The following is a 17,561-nucleotide window of genomic DNA, read 5'->3' as shown; positions in this document are numbered from 1 at the left end:
AGGCTAACCCCTTTGCATTTTTTGCGAAAATTTTCGCGATTTTGAAAAGTGCTGGAATAAATCAATTGTGGCACGATTCCGACGTAATTTTGCAAAAGAAATCGATTGGGCGCAGTCTCAATACGCTGCGATCGATGCATCAAAAGTTACAGCCAAAAAACGAGAACCCGTGTTTTCGACATTTTTCAGCAGGTGCATTTTCCTTCGTAATTTCTCTCCTGTTGATCCCACGCTCTTTTCGCTGCGTTTTCTGAGTTCCTGGAGGTCCAATTAGTCAGGTAAGAGTCATACGAAACGAATCTGAGACCTAAAATTTTTGGTCGAAAAATGAAGAAAAAGTAAGGCTAACCCCTTTGCATTTTTTGCGAAAATTTTCGCGATTTTGAAAAGTGCTGGAATAAATCAATTGTGGCACGATTCCGACGTAATTTTGCAAAAGAAATCGATTGGGCGCAGTCCCAATACGCTGCGATCGATGCATCAAAAGTTACAGCCAAAAAACGAAAACCCGTGTTTTCGACATTTTTCAGCAGGTGCATTTTCCTTCGTAATTTATCTCCTGTTGATCCCACGCACTTTTCGCTGCGTTTTCTGAGTTCCTGGAGGTCCAATTAGTCAGGTAAGAGTCATACGAAACGAATCTGAGACCTAAAATTTTTGGTCGAAAAATGAAGAAAAAGTAAGGCTAACCCCTTTGCATTTTTTGCGAAAATTTTCGCGATTTTGAAAAGTGCTGGAATAAATCAATTGTGGCACGATTCCGACGTAATTTTGCAAAAGAAATCGATTGGGCGCAGTCCCAATACGCTGCGATCGATGCATCAAAAGTTACAGCCAAAAAACGAGAACCCGTGTTTTCGACATTTTTCAGCAGGTGCATTTTCCTTCGTAATTTCTCTCCTGTTGATCCCACGCTCTTTTCGCTGCGTTTTCTGAGTTCCTGGAGGTCCAATTAGTCAGGTAAGAGTCATACGAAACGAATCTGAGACCTAAAATTTTTGGTCGAAAAATGAAGAAAAAGTAAGGTTAACCCCTTTGCATTTTTTGCGAAAATTTTCGCGATTTTGAAAAGTGCTGGAATAAATCAATTGTGGCACGATTCCGACGTAATTTTGCAAAAGAAATCGATTGGGCGCAGTCCCAATACGCTGCGATCGATGCATCAAAAGTTACAGCCAAAAAACGAGAACCCGTGTTTTCGACATTTTTCAGCAGGTGCATTTTCCTTCGTAATTTCTCTCCTGTTGATCCCACGCTCTTTTCGCTGCGTTTTCTGAGTTCCTGGAGGTCCAATTAGTCAGGTAAGAGTCATACGAAACGAATCTGAGACCTAAAATTTTTGGTCGAAAAATGAAGAAAAAGTAAGGCTAACCCCTTTGCATTTTTTGCGAAAATTTTCGCGATTTTGAAAAGTGCTGGAATAAATCAATTGTGGCACGATTCCGACGTAATTTTGCAAAAGAAATCGATTGGGCGCAGTCCCAATACGCTGCGATCGATGCATCAAAAGTTACAGCCAAAAAACGAAAACCCGTGTTTTCGACATTTTTCAGCAGGTGCATTTTCCTTCGTAATTTCTCTCCTGTTGATCCCACGCTCTTTTCGCTGCGTTTTCTGAGTTCCTGGAGGTCCAATTAGTCAGGTAAGAGTCATACGAAACGAATCTGAGACCTAAAATTTTTGGTCGAAAAATGAAGAAAAAGTAAGGCTAACCCCTTTGCATTTTTTGCGAAAATTTTCGCGATTTTGAAAAGTGCTGGAATAAATCAATTGTGGCACGATTCCGACGTAATTTTGCAAAAGAAATCGATTGGGCGCAGTCCCAATACGCTGCGATCGATGCATCAAAAGTTACAGCCAAAAAACGAGAACCCGTGTTTTCGACATTTTTCAGCAGGTGCATTTTCCTTCGTAATTTCTCTCCTGTTGATCCCACGCTCTTTTCGCTGCGTTTTCTGAGTTCCTGGAGGTCCAATTAGTCAGGTAAGAGTCATACGAAACGAATCTGAGACCTAAAATTTTTGGTCGAAAAATGAAGAAAAAGTAAGGCTAACCCCTTTGCATTTTTTGCGAAAATTTTCGCGATTTTGAAAAGTGCTGGAATAAATCAATTGTGGCACGATTCCGACGTAATTTTGCAAAAGAAATCGATTGGGCGCAGTCCCAATACGCTGCGATCGATGCATCAAAAGTTACAGCCAAAAAACGAGAACCCGTGTTTTCGACATTTTTCAGCAGGTGCATTTTCCTTCGTAATTTCTCTCCTGTTGATCCCACGCTCTTTTCGCTGCGTTTTCTGAGTTCCTGGAGGTCCAATTAGTCAGGTAAGAGTCATACGAAACGAATCTGAGACCTAAAATTTTTGGTCGAAAAATGAAGAAAAAGTAAGGCTAACCCCTTTGCATTTTTTGCGAAAATTTTCGCGATTTTGAAAAGTGCTGGAATAAATCAATTGTGGCACGATTCCGACGTAATTTTGCAAAAGAAATCGATTGGGCGCAGTCCCAATACGCTGCGATCGATGCATCAAAAGTTACAGCCAAAAAACGAGAACCCGTGTTTTCGACATTTTTCAGCAGTTGCATTTTCCTTCGTAATTTCTCTCCTGTTGATCCCACGCTCTTTTCGCTGCGTTTTCTGAGTTCCTGGAGGTCCAATTAGTCAGGCAAGTGTCATACAAATTGAATTTGAGACCAAGCATTCTCACTTCGACGTCATTTTGCGAGAAAAATCTATCGAGCACACTTTTAATGGACTGCGAACAGTGGTTCGGAAGTCTCAGCCAAAAATTCTGAAAATCATCCCCGGATCTACGCTCGAAGGGGAAGGAAAATGACAAATTCATAACCGCAAAAGTTTGTGATTTTATTTAATCTCAGTGTATGACAGTAATATGGCTGAATTTGAGTACAAGTTTTTGTATGTCATGTCAGTGTATAGTATATTCAAAAGTTACCAGACCGTACTGAATTAAAAAACTAAGAGAATTTGCCTCTAAATGAATGCAATATACATTACTCCGAGGAGAATACGACAAATATTGAATGAGATACTTGTTCTCTCAGTTTCCTAATATAATTTGTCTTATTTTTCACACAGTTGTAATGCATCTCCGCAGTATACAACATTTTTGCTAATTCACTGTCACTTCTTTATGTCACTTGTATCAAAATTAATTAATAATCGAATTTTCCTGTATATACTTCGTAGTTTGTCAGCTGCTGATCCTACGCCAGCTCAAACACCCGTTTTGCAAGATAAGGCAGTTTCTTCGCTGCTCGCTGTTTGCTTTCTACGTCTTTCACTTCTTTCTGAGGGTCCAAATCGTCTAGAAAGGGTTGTACAATTGATTCTGCGACATCAAGCTTTTCTTTTTCAACATCACCTGAAAAGCAAGGTTAACCCGATTAATCCCAGTCTTAGTTTTCAGTTTCTCATTCATTCTCGTACAACTTACACTTATGTAAAATATAGTAGTAGCTTTGCTTTTTTCTTATTATATTCCTGAATATTGAAATGGAAATATTCTAGAAATATTTCATATATAACATGTCACCCCTTTCGAGTTTTACTGAAAATTTCCACAATATCCATTTTCGAATAATTCTTCTGATGCTGGTCCAGTTCTTTTTCTGTCTTCTTGAATCTCCACGAGACCGATTAGTCTAGAGAGGGTTGTACAACCATCATTTTTGCCACAAGAACTGCTCGCGTACAGTTTAGAGGCGCTGCGAGGAACTTAAAAAACTGACAACTCGCAAAGTCGAAATACCTTTGTATTACTTTGCAAGGGTACGTCGAAGGGATCCCAATAAGACAAATTTTTCGCTCTGAAAATTTCAGTGAAAACAGACTCACCCTGCTAGATTTTTTCGTTTAAAATAAGGCTGACTTCGAAAATTTCCAGAATTTATTCACTAAGAATATTCAATTTCATATATCGATGTGGTTTCGTAAAAAAAAATCGACTACACGCAGTTCAAGGACTTTGCAGCCAACGGATTAAAACATCAATCCGAAAAATGTAAAAATTTGGTCATAATAATCAATATATCCGTCCTTCAACACGTCTTTCACGATATTTTGAGCATTTTATGATCGCGAATAAGATACTGCAATAAGAGAATGGACGGATCAGTTCTTTGATTGCATAATTTATTAAAAGAAGTTTGGCAATGTTAGCTAAAAGTTACAGCCGAAGAAAGGAGAAATTTCGTCTTATCCCTGCGAATGTTCATTCTATCATACTCTTTTGTTGATTCAGGAGTTTATGAAGTCTACGAGTCAGGCAGATAAGTTCAGTGCACATCGAGTCTGATACAAAAATTTTACCGCTTCAAATTCCCGACAGTTCTAAACATTTTTAAGCCAACATTTCGTTTCGTTTGTCACGTGACGAAGTATATCTGTACGCGTTTAAATATCGCCAGGTACGAATTACAAAAGAAATAACACAATGTATGATAAAAGTGCTTCCATTCCGTGCTTTAATCTGTTTCAACAAAAATACATGCCTATTTACAATATTTGTTGAACAACATTACTTAAGTACCTGAAATTTGAGTATAAATGGCTCATCTCAGTCAATTGCGATTCTTTTAGCTACATCAAGTTCATTGTAAAATCATCAAATAAATTCACGACATTGGTTTTTATCTTAGCTCAGTCAAACCAATCAGTTACGAATCACAATACGTAATACAAACATCCTACGCAGACGGAGTTGTTAAATACGATACAGATAATATTTTCTAATATTAGTATTACATGGAAAGTAAAGTATTTTCAGCACACTGTTATCAGTCACTGGAAAGTTGACCTCACATGACGTAATTATAAAAAATATATCACCAAGTCAGCGATCTGAACTTTTCACGTCTTCTGAACCGTTTCTCGAATCCATCGCCAAGGCGACTACCAAATCTTGAATGAGCTTCTGATTTTGGTCACATATTTTTTTGAGCTCACAAATTTCCTCCCTCAATTGACTTATGTCACCGCCCGAAGATCTTTGAATCGTTTCCGGCTGACTAGACGCCCTGACGACCGCGTCGTCCTCGTCATCTTCGATGTGAACATCGCGTCTCAGCGTTGATTCGCCATCGCTTTTTACGTAAGTGTAAGTAGTACTGCAACTCGCCCTGCTGCGAAGAGTTCCGCCAATCGGTGTACACTTCCGGTCCCTAGCTATCCTGTAAGCGGAGGCAAGGACGTCGGGCGGAAGTCTCTTCTCCCTGGGATTGAGAGGCCGAACAGTAAGAACGACCCTGAGGGATGGAGGTAGAACGAAGGCCGTCCACTTGAGCATTCTGATGAGTCGCCGAGGCAGAAGACCGAGGAAAAGTGCGGTCTCGACCTCGCAGATGAGCTTCGTCTGTCTGACGAGTTTGGCAAGGCCGGCCGTCTTCTGGAGGCCTTTGATGTCGTGTACGGCGATACCGACTAGCAGATTCATCAGGACGATCGTGACGAAGAGGAGAAAGAGCAGAAAGCAGAGCTGAGCCGAAACCTGTAAAAGGACCCAAGACGACCCGTTGGACTTAGCCATGGTCTCAAGGTCGTCATTCCCAGGAAAGAACAGGCTCTCGAAGTCAACCTCGCCCGTCATCATCACAAGTACCTTGATCAGCCCGGTGTGGGGACGGCTGAACGCTTTCGATTGAGGAAACATAACGCAGAAGCTGGCGGTGAAGCCGATCAGCAGACAAGCATAGGCCATGAGAAGCTTTATGACTTGGGCCTGAATGCTGGTGAACATGGCGACGTAGGCACCGAACATCGGGAGTTGTCCGATCATCAGCATAAGGTTCGTCCACCCGCAGAGAACGGCGTAGGCACCAATGTGGTTCTGCCAGCTGTAGGTTCTTCCAGTGAATATGAACGAGCTGGCGAACACGCTGATGACGACACACCACTCGACGAGATTATCGACCTGGGTGAAGAACTGCCGGACAGAGACGAAGGTCGAAATCCCTGCTACCTTCCGCAGCACTTCCAGCACCGTGAGTATCGTTAACGCGTACCACGCGATCTCCATGACGACCGGATGATGGTACAATATCTCGTTGATGATACTCGTTGTCGTGTTGTTACCGGGCTGTCGGCCCTCGTCGAACACCCCCCGACTCTCGTTGTAGTAGTTATGAGCAAGCGCAGTCATCACCCAGGCGGTAACGACGAGGACGTAGAGGAGGTAGAAGAGCAGCCTGCCCACGTAGTACTTCCTGATCTTCTGCCACTTAAGGTGAAGGAACGACTGGCAGAGCGGGTGTTCGAGGACCTCCTTGTACCCCTCGGTGATGAAGGTGGCCAGGTAGCCGATCTCGCTCTGCCTACCGTGCTGCAGGAGCGGATGAAAGTCGAGCCTTAGTTCGACCTCACCGGTGGCCGAGCCGTGCTGACGTAGTGCGATTGAGCTGTCGAGTTTCTCCTTGAAGACGTTGAGGGAGGTCGGTGTCTTTCTGAGTATTATGGAGAGCGCGGTGGTTCCGCCCTTGGTCTTGGCGCTGAGGTCAGCGCCGTTGAGTATCAGGATGTCGACGCACTGGGACAGCTCGTTAATGGCGGCAACATGGAGGGGCGTGTATCCGTATTTGTCGGCTTTGTTAACGTCCGCCTTCCAGGCGACGAGGAACTCCGAAACGTCGAAGGCAAGGGTGGATCTTCCCAGTGCGACGTGGAGCGGAGTGCGTCCGTCGTTGTCCTCGTCGTTGGGGTTGCTGCCGCCTTTCTTGAGCAGGACCTTGACGCCCTCCAGCGAGTGCGCCCTTGCCGCCAGATGAAGCGCTGTCTGAGCGCGATGGTTCTTCAGGGTGGGATCGGCCCCGTGGTCCAGAAGAATTTCGAGATTCTCGGCGCAGCCTGCCTCGGCCGCGAGGTGTAGGGCCGTATCGCCCTTCCTGGTGGTCACATCGACTTGGCAGCCGGCCTGGAGAAGCGCAGCGAGACATCCAGGGTGGTCGCGATCAGTGACGTAGTGGATGGGCGCAAGGCCCGCACAGTCGAGGGTGTTGAGGTCGGGATTTCCAGGAGCAACGAGCCGCAGGACCTCGAGTGCGTTGCTCCTGGCCGCGCAGTGGAGAACGGTGTCATCGCCGGTGGGTACGACCTGGGCCACACCCTCGTCCAGGAAGAACTTCGCCACGTCGTAGGAGTTTCCAAAAGCCGCGTACTGGAAGGGAGTGTAGATTTTTCGGGAGTTAACGCGGGCCCCGTTTTTTATCAGAAACTTAACACCCTTCAGGGAGTTACTGAACGCGCAGAGATGCAGGGCCGTCAATCCCTGCTCCGCTTCGGCGTGGTTCACGTCGACTTCGGCTTCCAAAAATTTTGGGAGGAGCTCGTCGCGGCCAAGGAAGCTTGCGTAGAGGAAGAGCGCCTCGGCTTCCACCGACTTGCAACTCTCAAGGACGCGTCCGATGCTCTGGTCGGTTATTCGGCCCAACTCGACGTCCTCGAAGAGCTGCAAACGCCCCCCGACACCCCTCATGTGCTCGGTAAGGATGCCCTTGACGGTCTCCCTGCAGACCGTTATCACGTAGTTAGACTCCTCCGTAAAGGAGCTTTCGCTCAAGCACATCGAGTAACAGTGCGGCTCTTCGACTGGTGGCGGTGTTCCAAAATCCATGCAGTGTTCCTCCGGTAACCATCCGTCCTCTACGGTCGCCTCCTGTTTCACCAGCGAAGAACGATCGTGACCTCCTCCTATCCAACGCGTCAGTAACAGTGACGTCGCTGTTCTCCGGTTCAGCTTTTTCGGCGTCGGTGACGCCACCGCTTGTAAACTCGAGGTTCTTTCCAACTGCACCCGCTTCTTTGGGGGCGGCAGGCTTGGCACTCCCGGTTGCTTCTCTCCGGCGCCCATTTTTCTCGTTTCAGCAGATTATCTACATGCTGCCGGGAATCTCGGACCTGAAAATCGACGTACACGGATATTAGATAAGGAAATTTGAGATCATCGAAGAATTGTTATACGATAATTGGCGTTAAAGATATCGATGCAGTACACTGTAAAATACTAGTTATAATCGCATCGACAGCGCAAAAACGCTCCACGCGTACATTAGAAACTATAAATATAAATACCAAATCGTATCATACAGAAAAGTAACGAAACTAGTCTACACAAATTTCGTTTCCTCCCAAAGTGCACTTTAATCGGAATGGGGGTATTTTTTTTCTTGAAATCGGTTGATTTATTTACAAATGGATTGATTCAATAACGCTGAGGACTCTGTGAAATAATTATGTTGAAAATGTTACTTGGTACTTTGAGGATATTGTTAGAGTTTGAAAATATATTTTACCTTATAATATTAGAGACTGGGCACTCGAATATTTGTGTCTGTAAAATGGGTGTTGTTCTTCCGAAGGATTTATGTGCACTGACTTCTCACAACTTGCTCGGGGCGGACTTTGAACGTTGACGGAAATGGGCAAGGGCAAAGAAGTGTGGTGTAGATAATTTTAGTTAATTCAATTGGCCGAAGAGGTTACTCATGGAAAGGAGTGGGAAGGCTCGAGAGGTCATTAGTTGGAAAATAGTGGTAAAAAGATTAGACATATCTCAAGGTTAAACTCTACCCGACCCTTCCATATCTGGGCGACCAATTAGTAGATCCGATTTTAGAAGCGGTTCCCTTCTTGGTATAATTACAATAGATGCAATATATCGCAGAATACTGCTCAACGGTTATATTGCAGAATTTGAATAGTTAATGAGGTATACCGGTTAAGCTACATGACGATTAACGATGTTCGAAAAGGTCGACTTATGGTGTACGAAATGCGTCCTTAATAGGTTAAAATTGAATGCTACCTGAGAACAGATCTAAAATGCGCCGCTTTCCCCGACCTACAATGCGATGCGATTCCAGAAATAAGTTAAAAAAAAAAAGAAAAAAAAATAACTCGAGACCGTGGGTATGAATCATAATCGCAGGGTTTACCATTCTAGACTAAAATGTATACCATACAGATCGTACAACTGACTGTTATTCAATTCAGGCGACTAAACATCATTTAAATTCATACAACAAAACTTGAATTGATTTCAATTGCTGTTAAACCGTCGATTGAAATTTGTAGTCTACGTCCAATCAGTGAATCCAATTTAATTTACAACAGTTCTTTTCAATCTGAATTTCAAAGCTACCGGTCAACAGCATCAGAAAGGCCGGTATGAGTTGAATTTCACAAACTGCGATGAAACCGACGACCAGGGCCTTCGGATTAGAAACAAAAAACCTGCAGTGAAATTTTCTGAAAGATGTTTCAATCTGTTGGTAATTCGTAGCTGAATTAAAAGTCAATATTTCGAATGACGGTCAATGCACTAAGACGAGTTTCGGAAGGATGCGGCTCTGATTCATGTTGCCTCGATTATCCTTATCGTTGTTTTGAAAGAAATCGCATTCCAGTACTTTCCCATTCAAAAGTTACTCACTTCGGTTCCTCTGACCTTTAAATACTCAAATGATTCACTGTTCGTGTCGGAAAAGCCAATTTATCACGACATTTGCTTGGATCCCAAACCTTACCGTCAGCCAAGTTATGCGCACATGTAATCATAATTAATGGACAAAAGAGGACACCTGTATTGTATGTACAGAAAAATGATAGTTTACGAAAAAAATTGGTACTCATAAAATATGATTGAATTACGTAAGGCTCAAAATATGCACAAATTTATTCCTGGTGCTTTGCTGTATTCGAGTTCTGCTAATTCGACCGTAAATTAAAATCGTATAATAAAGTTCATCGGGTATTCCAAAATTCCAATCGCCCACGTGAGAGATTCTCTACGCGGTATTTTTTTTTTTTTTTTTAACCGTTGACGCGTGTCTTAAGAACTTATCTGACGTAACAAGGCATAAAATTCGGCAATCGAATCATCGTCTATCAAATGCAAATCTCGACAGACGTTTGTATTTTACCTACGGACCGAAATACAGTGGTTAAGTCAATAAAGTTGTCCGTGTTAGAGCCCATGTTTCCGCGAATAGTGATTGGATATTTCCTGTACATCATAAAAATCCTGTTTAGCCCCAAATTCAGAATCATTCGCGCTATTATAGATAATGTATGAATTATGGCGTTACACCCGTTCACAGCATCGCATATTTGACGAGATATTTTCAAATCTCTGTTGTTTCAACTGCATGGAAAATTACTGTGCGAAATCCTTATTAATCATATTCAAATTAAATGCGCAATAACTGTAGGTTGAATATTTGAAGTATAAACGCAGTTTGCAAGAATATGATAAATGAATGCACAAACCCAAAAAAAAAAAAAAAAATAAAAAAAAAACTAACCACAAGACAGTGCCGCTAATAAGTTGATCCTCAAGATGCTTATTATTACATTGATCTTATTCCAAGAAGTGAAACTCGCCTGTGACATTAGCTCAATGTCTATACACAGCAGGCTTCGTAATTCTTGCTAATTTTTCCTCTTCTCTTTCAACCCATACGCCAATGGATTGATCAATGCAAACTGACGGCTGTCACTGACATATTTTCACATTGTTTTTTTTTTTTTTGGAAAATCATTGAAATTCAATAAAACCACCAGAATTTTAAACATCCGAAAAATGTGTTCCGTTTCTGACTTTCGTGACTTTTTCTGCATGAAAGATTATCGGGAATCATGAGTAAAACAATTAATTGTTGTGTTAATACCGGATCTTGGTTATTCAGCTACGCACCACGCGGAAAAACGTTCTTCCAACCACTTGACGTCAGCGAATAATTCAGAGAAGAAAATCGAATGGCATCATTTCTCATAACGTGACGTGTGTTTAAATTACAATTTCTTGCAATGAATACGAAATAAACACATTGCGAGACCGTGTGTACGTAAATTTAAGCATATTGTTGACATGTCCGAAAGACCGAAACCGTTTCATCTCTAGGCCACATCTCCTATTATTCGTTTATATAGGTCTGTAAACTCTACGGAAATAAAAGACTACACTAAGGTTTGTCCACGGCCAGCATAATAAATCAGCATGGGACTGATTTGGCTCGAGGTCTGACTTAAACTAACGGGTTCCTCTGAACCATTCATAAATAATAGCTGAAACGTTCGCTATATACACTGTCCCACTCCGACTCATTCGACCCGATCTTTTGACCCGAAAGAAAAACCGAGCCCATAACAACATCGCAATACGTGTATACAGTGTATATGTATATTGTTTGCAAATTGGAACAAACATGGAGAATCCTGTCGCGTCATACACGTTTAGCACTATAGTTAGAAACTGTAATTTTTACCGGATACCGCAGACGATTTATCCTGATTTATCATTTAATCCAACCGTTTATAACGGGCACTGATAATTAGCTTGCCGCGTACTTACCGTATGAAAATTATTGCTGGGTGGAACACGATCGTTGTAACAGCTGACACGAAAACGATTGTGCGATCGTGTAGATCGTGGAAACCAGTCGCCGGCATGACCACCACTCCGCTTCTCTGCATAACCAACCGTCCACATGATACGAGAGTAGGTGGACGAACACGGTACGCTGGTAATAGTGAACAAAAATTTGACGTAAACTGTATTCCGCAACAGTCTGATCATGAATGAATGCAGGGAATTTCCACTGACGGTACGTAACGAGATTTGTTACGTTATTTTGTAATGGATGCAGAGGATAAAAACCGGAAATTTGTTGCCCACTGACTGCGAATAGTTTCTATGTGTACAAGGATGATTATCGAGCTGTATTTTCCTTTCTAATATAACTGCGAACACCAGAGCGGTAGAGGATAACGCGATAAGTAATTTCGATTCGTTGCTCAGTCAAGGGTCTGAGAAAATTCTTTACACGTTACGGTTAACAAATGGAATTCACGGTCATTAACGTGCCTGTGATTTATGCAATTTAGCTGTATTATACAGCGAAACAATTCGCGTTCGTATTTGTTAGTCGTGTGTGATATTTATCCGTCTATGCGGTATAGATATACGTAAAAGACTGACTACCTTGGATTAGGTGGTGTTTAGATGTTTTAACTTATTGCACGTGTTCGTTTAAGGAATGAACAATTATCATTCCTGAATTATACCACGAGGATCGTAGAAACCGGTCTTTCTAGGAAATCAAAGAATAGTTTTATATTCCCGTCACATTGCTTTCATATATACAGAATTCTTCTTATAGCCTGACATTTTTTCAAATCAAGACAATCTTTACAAACCTAACGAACTTTTATAGTATTTATAAATTCTCCTTGTAATAGGACTTCGTGATTTTATTTATACGAAAGTTTTCATCCTTGTTAACACGAGCTTTGAAAAATGAAACTTACGCATACTTTGATCACACAAAAACTAACTTTTTTTCTCGGATCAGGTTTAACGAATGTTATTTCTGCTTATAGTATTCAATTTTATTCGATTATAAGCCTTAGATAGCCATAAGGTTTGATATAAGATATACACATACGTACCGTCTGCCTTAGATCGTTCATCAACTGCAGTCGCAGTCCGTTAGATTTCAAGTTGAGAATCTCCCTTGAAAAGAGGATTTGATCTGGGTTACTGCAATTTAAGTACAAAGATTGAATACTGTCCAAAATTCAAATGAGCATTAAACCCACCTAAAAAGAGAAGCATATAAGCTATTTTGTTACAGCACTCGGTCATTGTGTAGTCGACGTTACGAACACTTCGTTCAACTTATTTTTGAATTTGTAATACAATAATTCAAGATTACTGCTAATTGTGTTTCTTCGCTTCTCTGATTTTTATTTTTATTTTTTTGCTCATCATCGTTACAAATATTCTTATCGATTTTCATTCGAGTTAAAATAGCAATTTTGATAACTGAATTAATTCGCGACAAAACGCGTTTGCCCCTAACCACCAAAAACCGTTTATACACGAACGTGATTTGGGTAACCTGCAATCAAAGAGTCGCTGCTTCCTTTGCTGCGATCACGCAAATCCTAATATAACCTCAAAAATCGCGTCAATCGTTGCAATTGACGTTTAACGTCAGAAGAGAGAGGTAAGCCACAAGCACAGTACGAGATGTACCATGAAAAAGTAGTAGCGAAAGTTCCGGGCGCAATTTTGCCGCCTTCGATGCGAGAGAAACAAGGTTACATCGATGATCTCTCCTCGAAGCAAATATTCGAATTGGAGGAGCTCTTGGAGCGGCAAAACAAGCTGCTGAGAAACGAGTACGTGTTGCGCGAGGCGCGAGGTTTCTGTCACAGGAAAAATCCCTAACCTCGGCGTTATTTCTGTTTCAGAAAGTTCGTGGCGAAACTGCCGGACAAGGGCGCGAGGATAATAAATTTTCGGGATAAAATACAGCGAGAATTAAAGTCCAAGAATGATATTGAGAGGGCGGGTGATCTCTTCTCGAGGCTCAACATCGCCTCCGAAGGCAAGGCAAAGATGAACGAACTCGAATGGACTGGAAAGTACACCGAGGATCGAGGAACTGTAAAGGTCGTCCAGCTGGACAGCGACGACGAAGACGATCCCCTGAAGATACTCGCCCAGGTTTGATTAGAGATATTACCCTGTTCGCATCGCCCTTTCGTGTCGATTCTTATGAGTAAAAAGATCAAATTTACAGCCCACAGGGAGCGGCACGCACAAGAAAAAGGTGGTGCATCTGCCGCCTGAGGAGAGTCTGATTACACCGGAAGACTTTAAGGAGATTGAAACTTTCGATGACTCAGTCAGTCTTGAGCACGTTAAATATATTCTGGGAGTAGTCGAAAGGCCCAGAGTTAAGGGTGAAAAGGAAAAGCACGAATCGTTTAAACCGTACAAAACAACCAGAAGCAACGTTCACGATCCTTCAAACGAACTCAAAAGGCGAAAGCATCCGCACTGGGAAGTTACCGCCGCTACTCCACCCCCTTCGATTCATGGAACGGTCAAGGAAGTGAACATAACAGAATCTCTAAACTTGCAGAAGAAACAGGCTGAAAAATTCCAGGTTGAGAATCGGTGGATTTTAATTTGATTTCTTTTTAATAGCCTTCTTGATTCTAATTCCTGAATACTTTCTATGCAGGAAATTCAAACACAAAACGCAATCATGAAACTCGCTGAACAATTTACTTCGCAAATTGGCAATTCGGCGCCGCGTATGGTGGGAAATCATCGTTCAACGATCTCGAACGGCAGCTCCTCGGATTCCGAGGGCAATGATGAAGAAAACGAAGCGCGCGATGATGACGACGATGACGACAAGGCCGGAACTGTTACTTTCATGATCGAAAATTAGCCATTTAATTGTGATGTATCAATTTTGTAGAAATAAATGAATGAATATATTTTTGCAAAATTTCCCGTCGGTTCATTTATTCTCCGTGTTGGTAAATTAAATTTTTAGCTAAAAACGTCAAGAAATTTAAAGAATTTTCAATTTAGTTACTCGTGAAAAATTCTATGATAATTTTGTAAAATTAAAGGCATGAACACGATTAATTTACAGTATGATTTTGTTTTAGACAAAACTTTATTGTGTCTTTATTATATAATGCAGCAATTAGTTGTATCCAAAGCTGTTGATGATCTTAGTATAGGGTGCCGTGCTCTTAACAACAGCTTCTCCAGCTTGTTTCGTAAGTTTCTGTAAACAGCAGTAAAAACACAGGCGATTGAAGATATGAAATGAAATATCGATGTAGTACTTTATCGTGGAAAAATACAGGAACATTAATCTCAGCTATAAATTTTCACCACTGTTGAGGAATTATTCACCCCTCAGTCGCAAATTACAATTACATAACGTAACGGAATGCTCATTTGTACGGCACTAAGCAGAAGTTCCCTGTGGTACGAATGAAGAAAAAAAATACATAAATCATATACAAACCTTAAGCTTATCCCTCTTCTGCACTTCAAGGATGGATCTGACACGCCTCTTGTTCTCCAGGGTGCGTACAACAGCCTTGTACTTCCATCCAACCTCGTGGGAAAGTCGACCGACATGGCAGTACTGAAAGAGAAATGACAACATTTTTATGTCAAGTTGCAGCACTTGGCGATGATTCAAGTTCACTTGTCACCAAAACTCAGCAAAGATTGTCAACAAACGTGGATCACTCCATTTTCAGTCGCAAATTACCATACCATCATTGTATGTAATGTCGATATATTGTTGAAAAATGAACAAACAGAAGTATAAGATAAATTTCACCTTTCTGCCAGGCTTCAAGCACATGACTCGCATCGCTCCTGGAACGACAAGGCGTTTCCTGCGATCATAAGGCGGTGGGCAACCCTCGTAAACCTTTAATCTCCTAAGAGCGTCCTTGCCCCTCTGGGTTTTGTGTGGTACCATTCCTTGAGAAATCCAAGTAAAAAAAAAATTTTCCTTTAATTCCGCGAAGAGCGATTACTTTGTAAGTAAATAACAGATATGAGTATCTCATTAAAAACACTTGGTTTCATAACACTATCAAATAATGTAGGTAAGAAGTTGGATAATCATTGGAAGCGATGACATTTAAGCGAATAGTTTCGCAGTTTACAAATCTACATATTTTTCAGAGATTGAAGTTACTAATGTTAAGGTAACACAAGAGAAAAATAACTATTTTGTAACTTTGAAGTTACTAGCGTAAAGTTGTGTTTGCAAAATATCAATAAGTTAATGCCATAGTACAGATCGCTAAATTTTAGACAGTTTGGAATTTTTCAGAAAAAGTATAGTTAAAGTGTTGCAACATCATATATTTTCGCACGAACCAGACGCAATTCCAAACAATCGTGCTTTATCCCAAATGAATCCGACGATTAATTGGCTCCGATGAAATCAGAGGAAAAATATTACCAGTGATCAAACTACTCGCGACATACATAAATAAAAAATCGAAGAATCATTCGAGAAATAACAACCGTCAGGATATTAACAATTCACGGTAAAAACTTTGGAATGAATGCAAGACTTTCACTCTTTGTAGAAAAAAATTTAAAAAAAAAAAACAACATACCACGCACGGTCTTCCAGAGGATTTTGCTCGGGGCACGGAAGTGGAAAGGCCCACGCGCCGGGTTAACGTTACACCTCTTGCGGAGGAAAGACATGAACTTCAATTTGTTCCTGTAACAGAAAGAAGACGACGCTTTGCATTAGACAAAAATCCAAATAACGGTGCGCATTGTCCGATGGAGGTTTGGGAGATCATTGCGTATCGTAGTTTCATATCACATCAAATAATGTAGGTAAGAACATTGTTAATCATGTGGATTGTTCACCACTTTTTTTTATCTAATCGACAAAGAGACAAGTTACGTACCTGAAAAAGTTTCCGGATATATTGAGCTGCTCGCTCCGAACAACGATGACTTTGTTGCCCTGCAGAATTGTTTTGGCGATGATAGCGGCCAAGCGGCCGAGAAGATGGCCACGGCCATCTATCAGTATTGGCTGTAAGAAAAAAAATTGTAAAGAAAGATTACTTGAAAGTCAGTTTTCGACTGAAGGTGGGCGAAGTTAGAGGCAGAAATTTCACAACGGTTCGCGGCTATCGGGCGAGAAGACAGAATCAGTTATCAACGATTCGATATTGAGGCGCACGTGTTAAGCGTCATTGTCAATTTTATGGTTAGAAAGAATTTTCAGTCGGTTCGATCAGCCGATTCGACCGAAAGGCACGGAACGAAGAGGAAAAATAACCCGAAACACATTCGCACAAATGTGACGATCCAGCGCGACTCGAGAACGCGAAATATGCGCAGGTTAAAAACAGCAACACGTGTAAACCACAGCCGTAAACGAAGTGACCAGCCGTACATTTTGTCGGAGTAAAAAGATCTCCGCGGAGACTGAACGCCGTTCACTTGGCTTTTCAGTGTCGCGGCTATGTTTTTCGCACGATTATTAACCGTCGGGATCGCCGTTTCGCATTTATAACCGGTAATTTTACTCTACAAACCTTTTCACTGAAGCCAGTCATTTTGTTACCCGACCGGAAAAGGGTCTACAGAAGTGAAAGGAAGTCAGAGCGGCCGGAAACGGCCATTAAAACGCGGCGCTGTCGGCGCCGATGCGTTCAGCTATCGGCTGATGTTCTGTGGCTGCGTTCAGATCGAATTTCAATTCAAATTCTGTCGCAAGTGGCCATGAGGATTTTATTTTACCCGTTAATTGTGCCGTTTCTTTGACTCGCAAAGACGATGATTATTTGTCGAAACTACTTATAGGTCATTATCCAAAATTCGGGGTACATCTTATCGATCGATATTGGTCCCATCGTCCATGATTGGAGAAAGTGTGTAGAGTCTGCGAATCGCGAACAGCGAAACGATTATTATCGATCGGTAAAATGTATGCCCAATTGCCGCAATGCAGGCGTTTTTCGTTGCATGTCCCCTGAATTGCATAGATGCAGGCAAATTAAACTTGCGTTGCATTGTTTATCGGACATTTCCACGAGATAAAATCCAGCATACACGAAAATAAGGTACTCGGTCGATGTTTTTAGTGGAAAACTGCAGCAATTTTCGCGTCGTGCTCAGCTACAAAGATAGCAATTAATACTTGTAGGTAGGTGAAAGCTGCGTTCGAAAATCGCTC

At 41.8% G+C, this 17,561-nt stretch overlaps 3 protein-coding genes across 5 annotated transcripts; 1 reads left to right on the top strand and 2 right to left on the bottom strand.

Annotated features, from left to right (window-relative positions):
* Nucleotides 1-4,459: 4,459 nt before the first annotated feature.
* Nucleotides 4,460-12,508, bottom strand: LOC107216865 (transient receptor potential channel pyrexia). Of its 3 annotated transcripts, XM_015654182.2 has the most exons (3): nucleotides 12,463-12,508; nucleotides 11,366-11,534; nucleotides 4,460-7,911 (listed from the first exon to the last, which is right to left on the bottom strand). In XM_015654182.2, the coding sequence occupies exon 3, from the start codon at nucleotides 7,862-7,864 to the stop codon at nucleotides 4,856-4,858; it is 3,009 nt and encodes a 1,002-aa protein (XP_015509668.2). In that variant the 5' UTR covers nucleotides 7,865-7,911; nucleotides 11,366-11,534; nucleotides 12,463-12,508; the 3' UTR covers nucleotides 4,460-4,855. The 3 variants fall into 3 exon arrangements, with proteins under 3 accessions (XP_015509668.2, XP_015509669.2, XP_046600521.1); XM_015654183.2 differs by lacking the exons at nucleotides 11,366-11,534; nucleotides 12,463-12,508 and adding an exon at nucleotides 10,317-10,376; XM_046744565.1 differs by lacking the exons at nucleotides 11,366-11,534; nucleotides 12,463-12,508 and adding an exon at nucleotides 8,307-8,764.
* A 455-nt stretch (nucleotides 12,509-12,963) lies between these two features.
* Nucleotides 12,964-14,316, top strand: LOC107216864. Its single transcript, XM_015654181.2, has 4 exons — nucleotides 12,964-13,197; nucleotides 13,270-13,525; nucleotides 13,602-13,970; nucleotides 14,049-14,316. The coding sequence occupies exons 1-4, from the start codon at nucleotides 13,046-13,048 to the stop codon at nucleotides 14,259-14,261; spliced, it is 990 nt and encodes a 329-aa protein (XP_015509667.2). The 5' UTR covers nucleotides 12,964-13,045; the 3' UTR covers nucleotides 14,262-14,316.
* Nucleotides 14,317-14,476: 160 nt separating this feature from the next.
* LOC107226407 (60S ribosomal protein L13a) lies at nucleotides 14,477-16,962 on the bottom strand. Its single transcript, XM_046744566.1, has 6 exons — nucleotides 16,921-16,962; nucleotides 16,282-16,412; nucleotides 15,976-16,085; nucleotides 15,180-15,325; nucleotides 14,856-14,978; nucleotides 14,477-14,609 (listed from the first exon to the last, which is right to left on the bottom strand). Exons 1-6 carry the CDS (start codon nucleotides 16,939-16,941, stop codon nucleotides 14,526-14,528), a joined length of 615 nt encoding a protein of 204 aa, XP_046600522.1. The 5' UTR covers nucleotides 16,942-16,962; the 3' UTR covers nucleotides 14,477-14,525.
* Nucleotides 16,963-17,561: the final 599 nt, after the last annotated feature.

The sequence above is a fragment of the Neodiprion lecontei genome, chromosome 7 (genome assembly GCF_021901455.1).
Source record: "Neodiprion lecontei isolate iyNeoLeco1 chromosome 7, iyNeoLeco1.1, whole genome shotgun sequence".
In the NCBI taxonomy this organism is placed as follows: Eukaryota; Metazoa; Arthropoda; class Insecta; order Hymenoptera; family Diprionidae; genus Neodiprion; species Neodiprion lecontei.
Note: the sequence above shows the minus strand (reverse complement) of the source record. Positions and strands in the feature narration are given on the sequence as shown.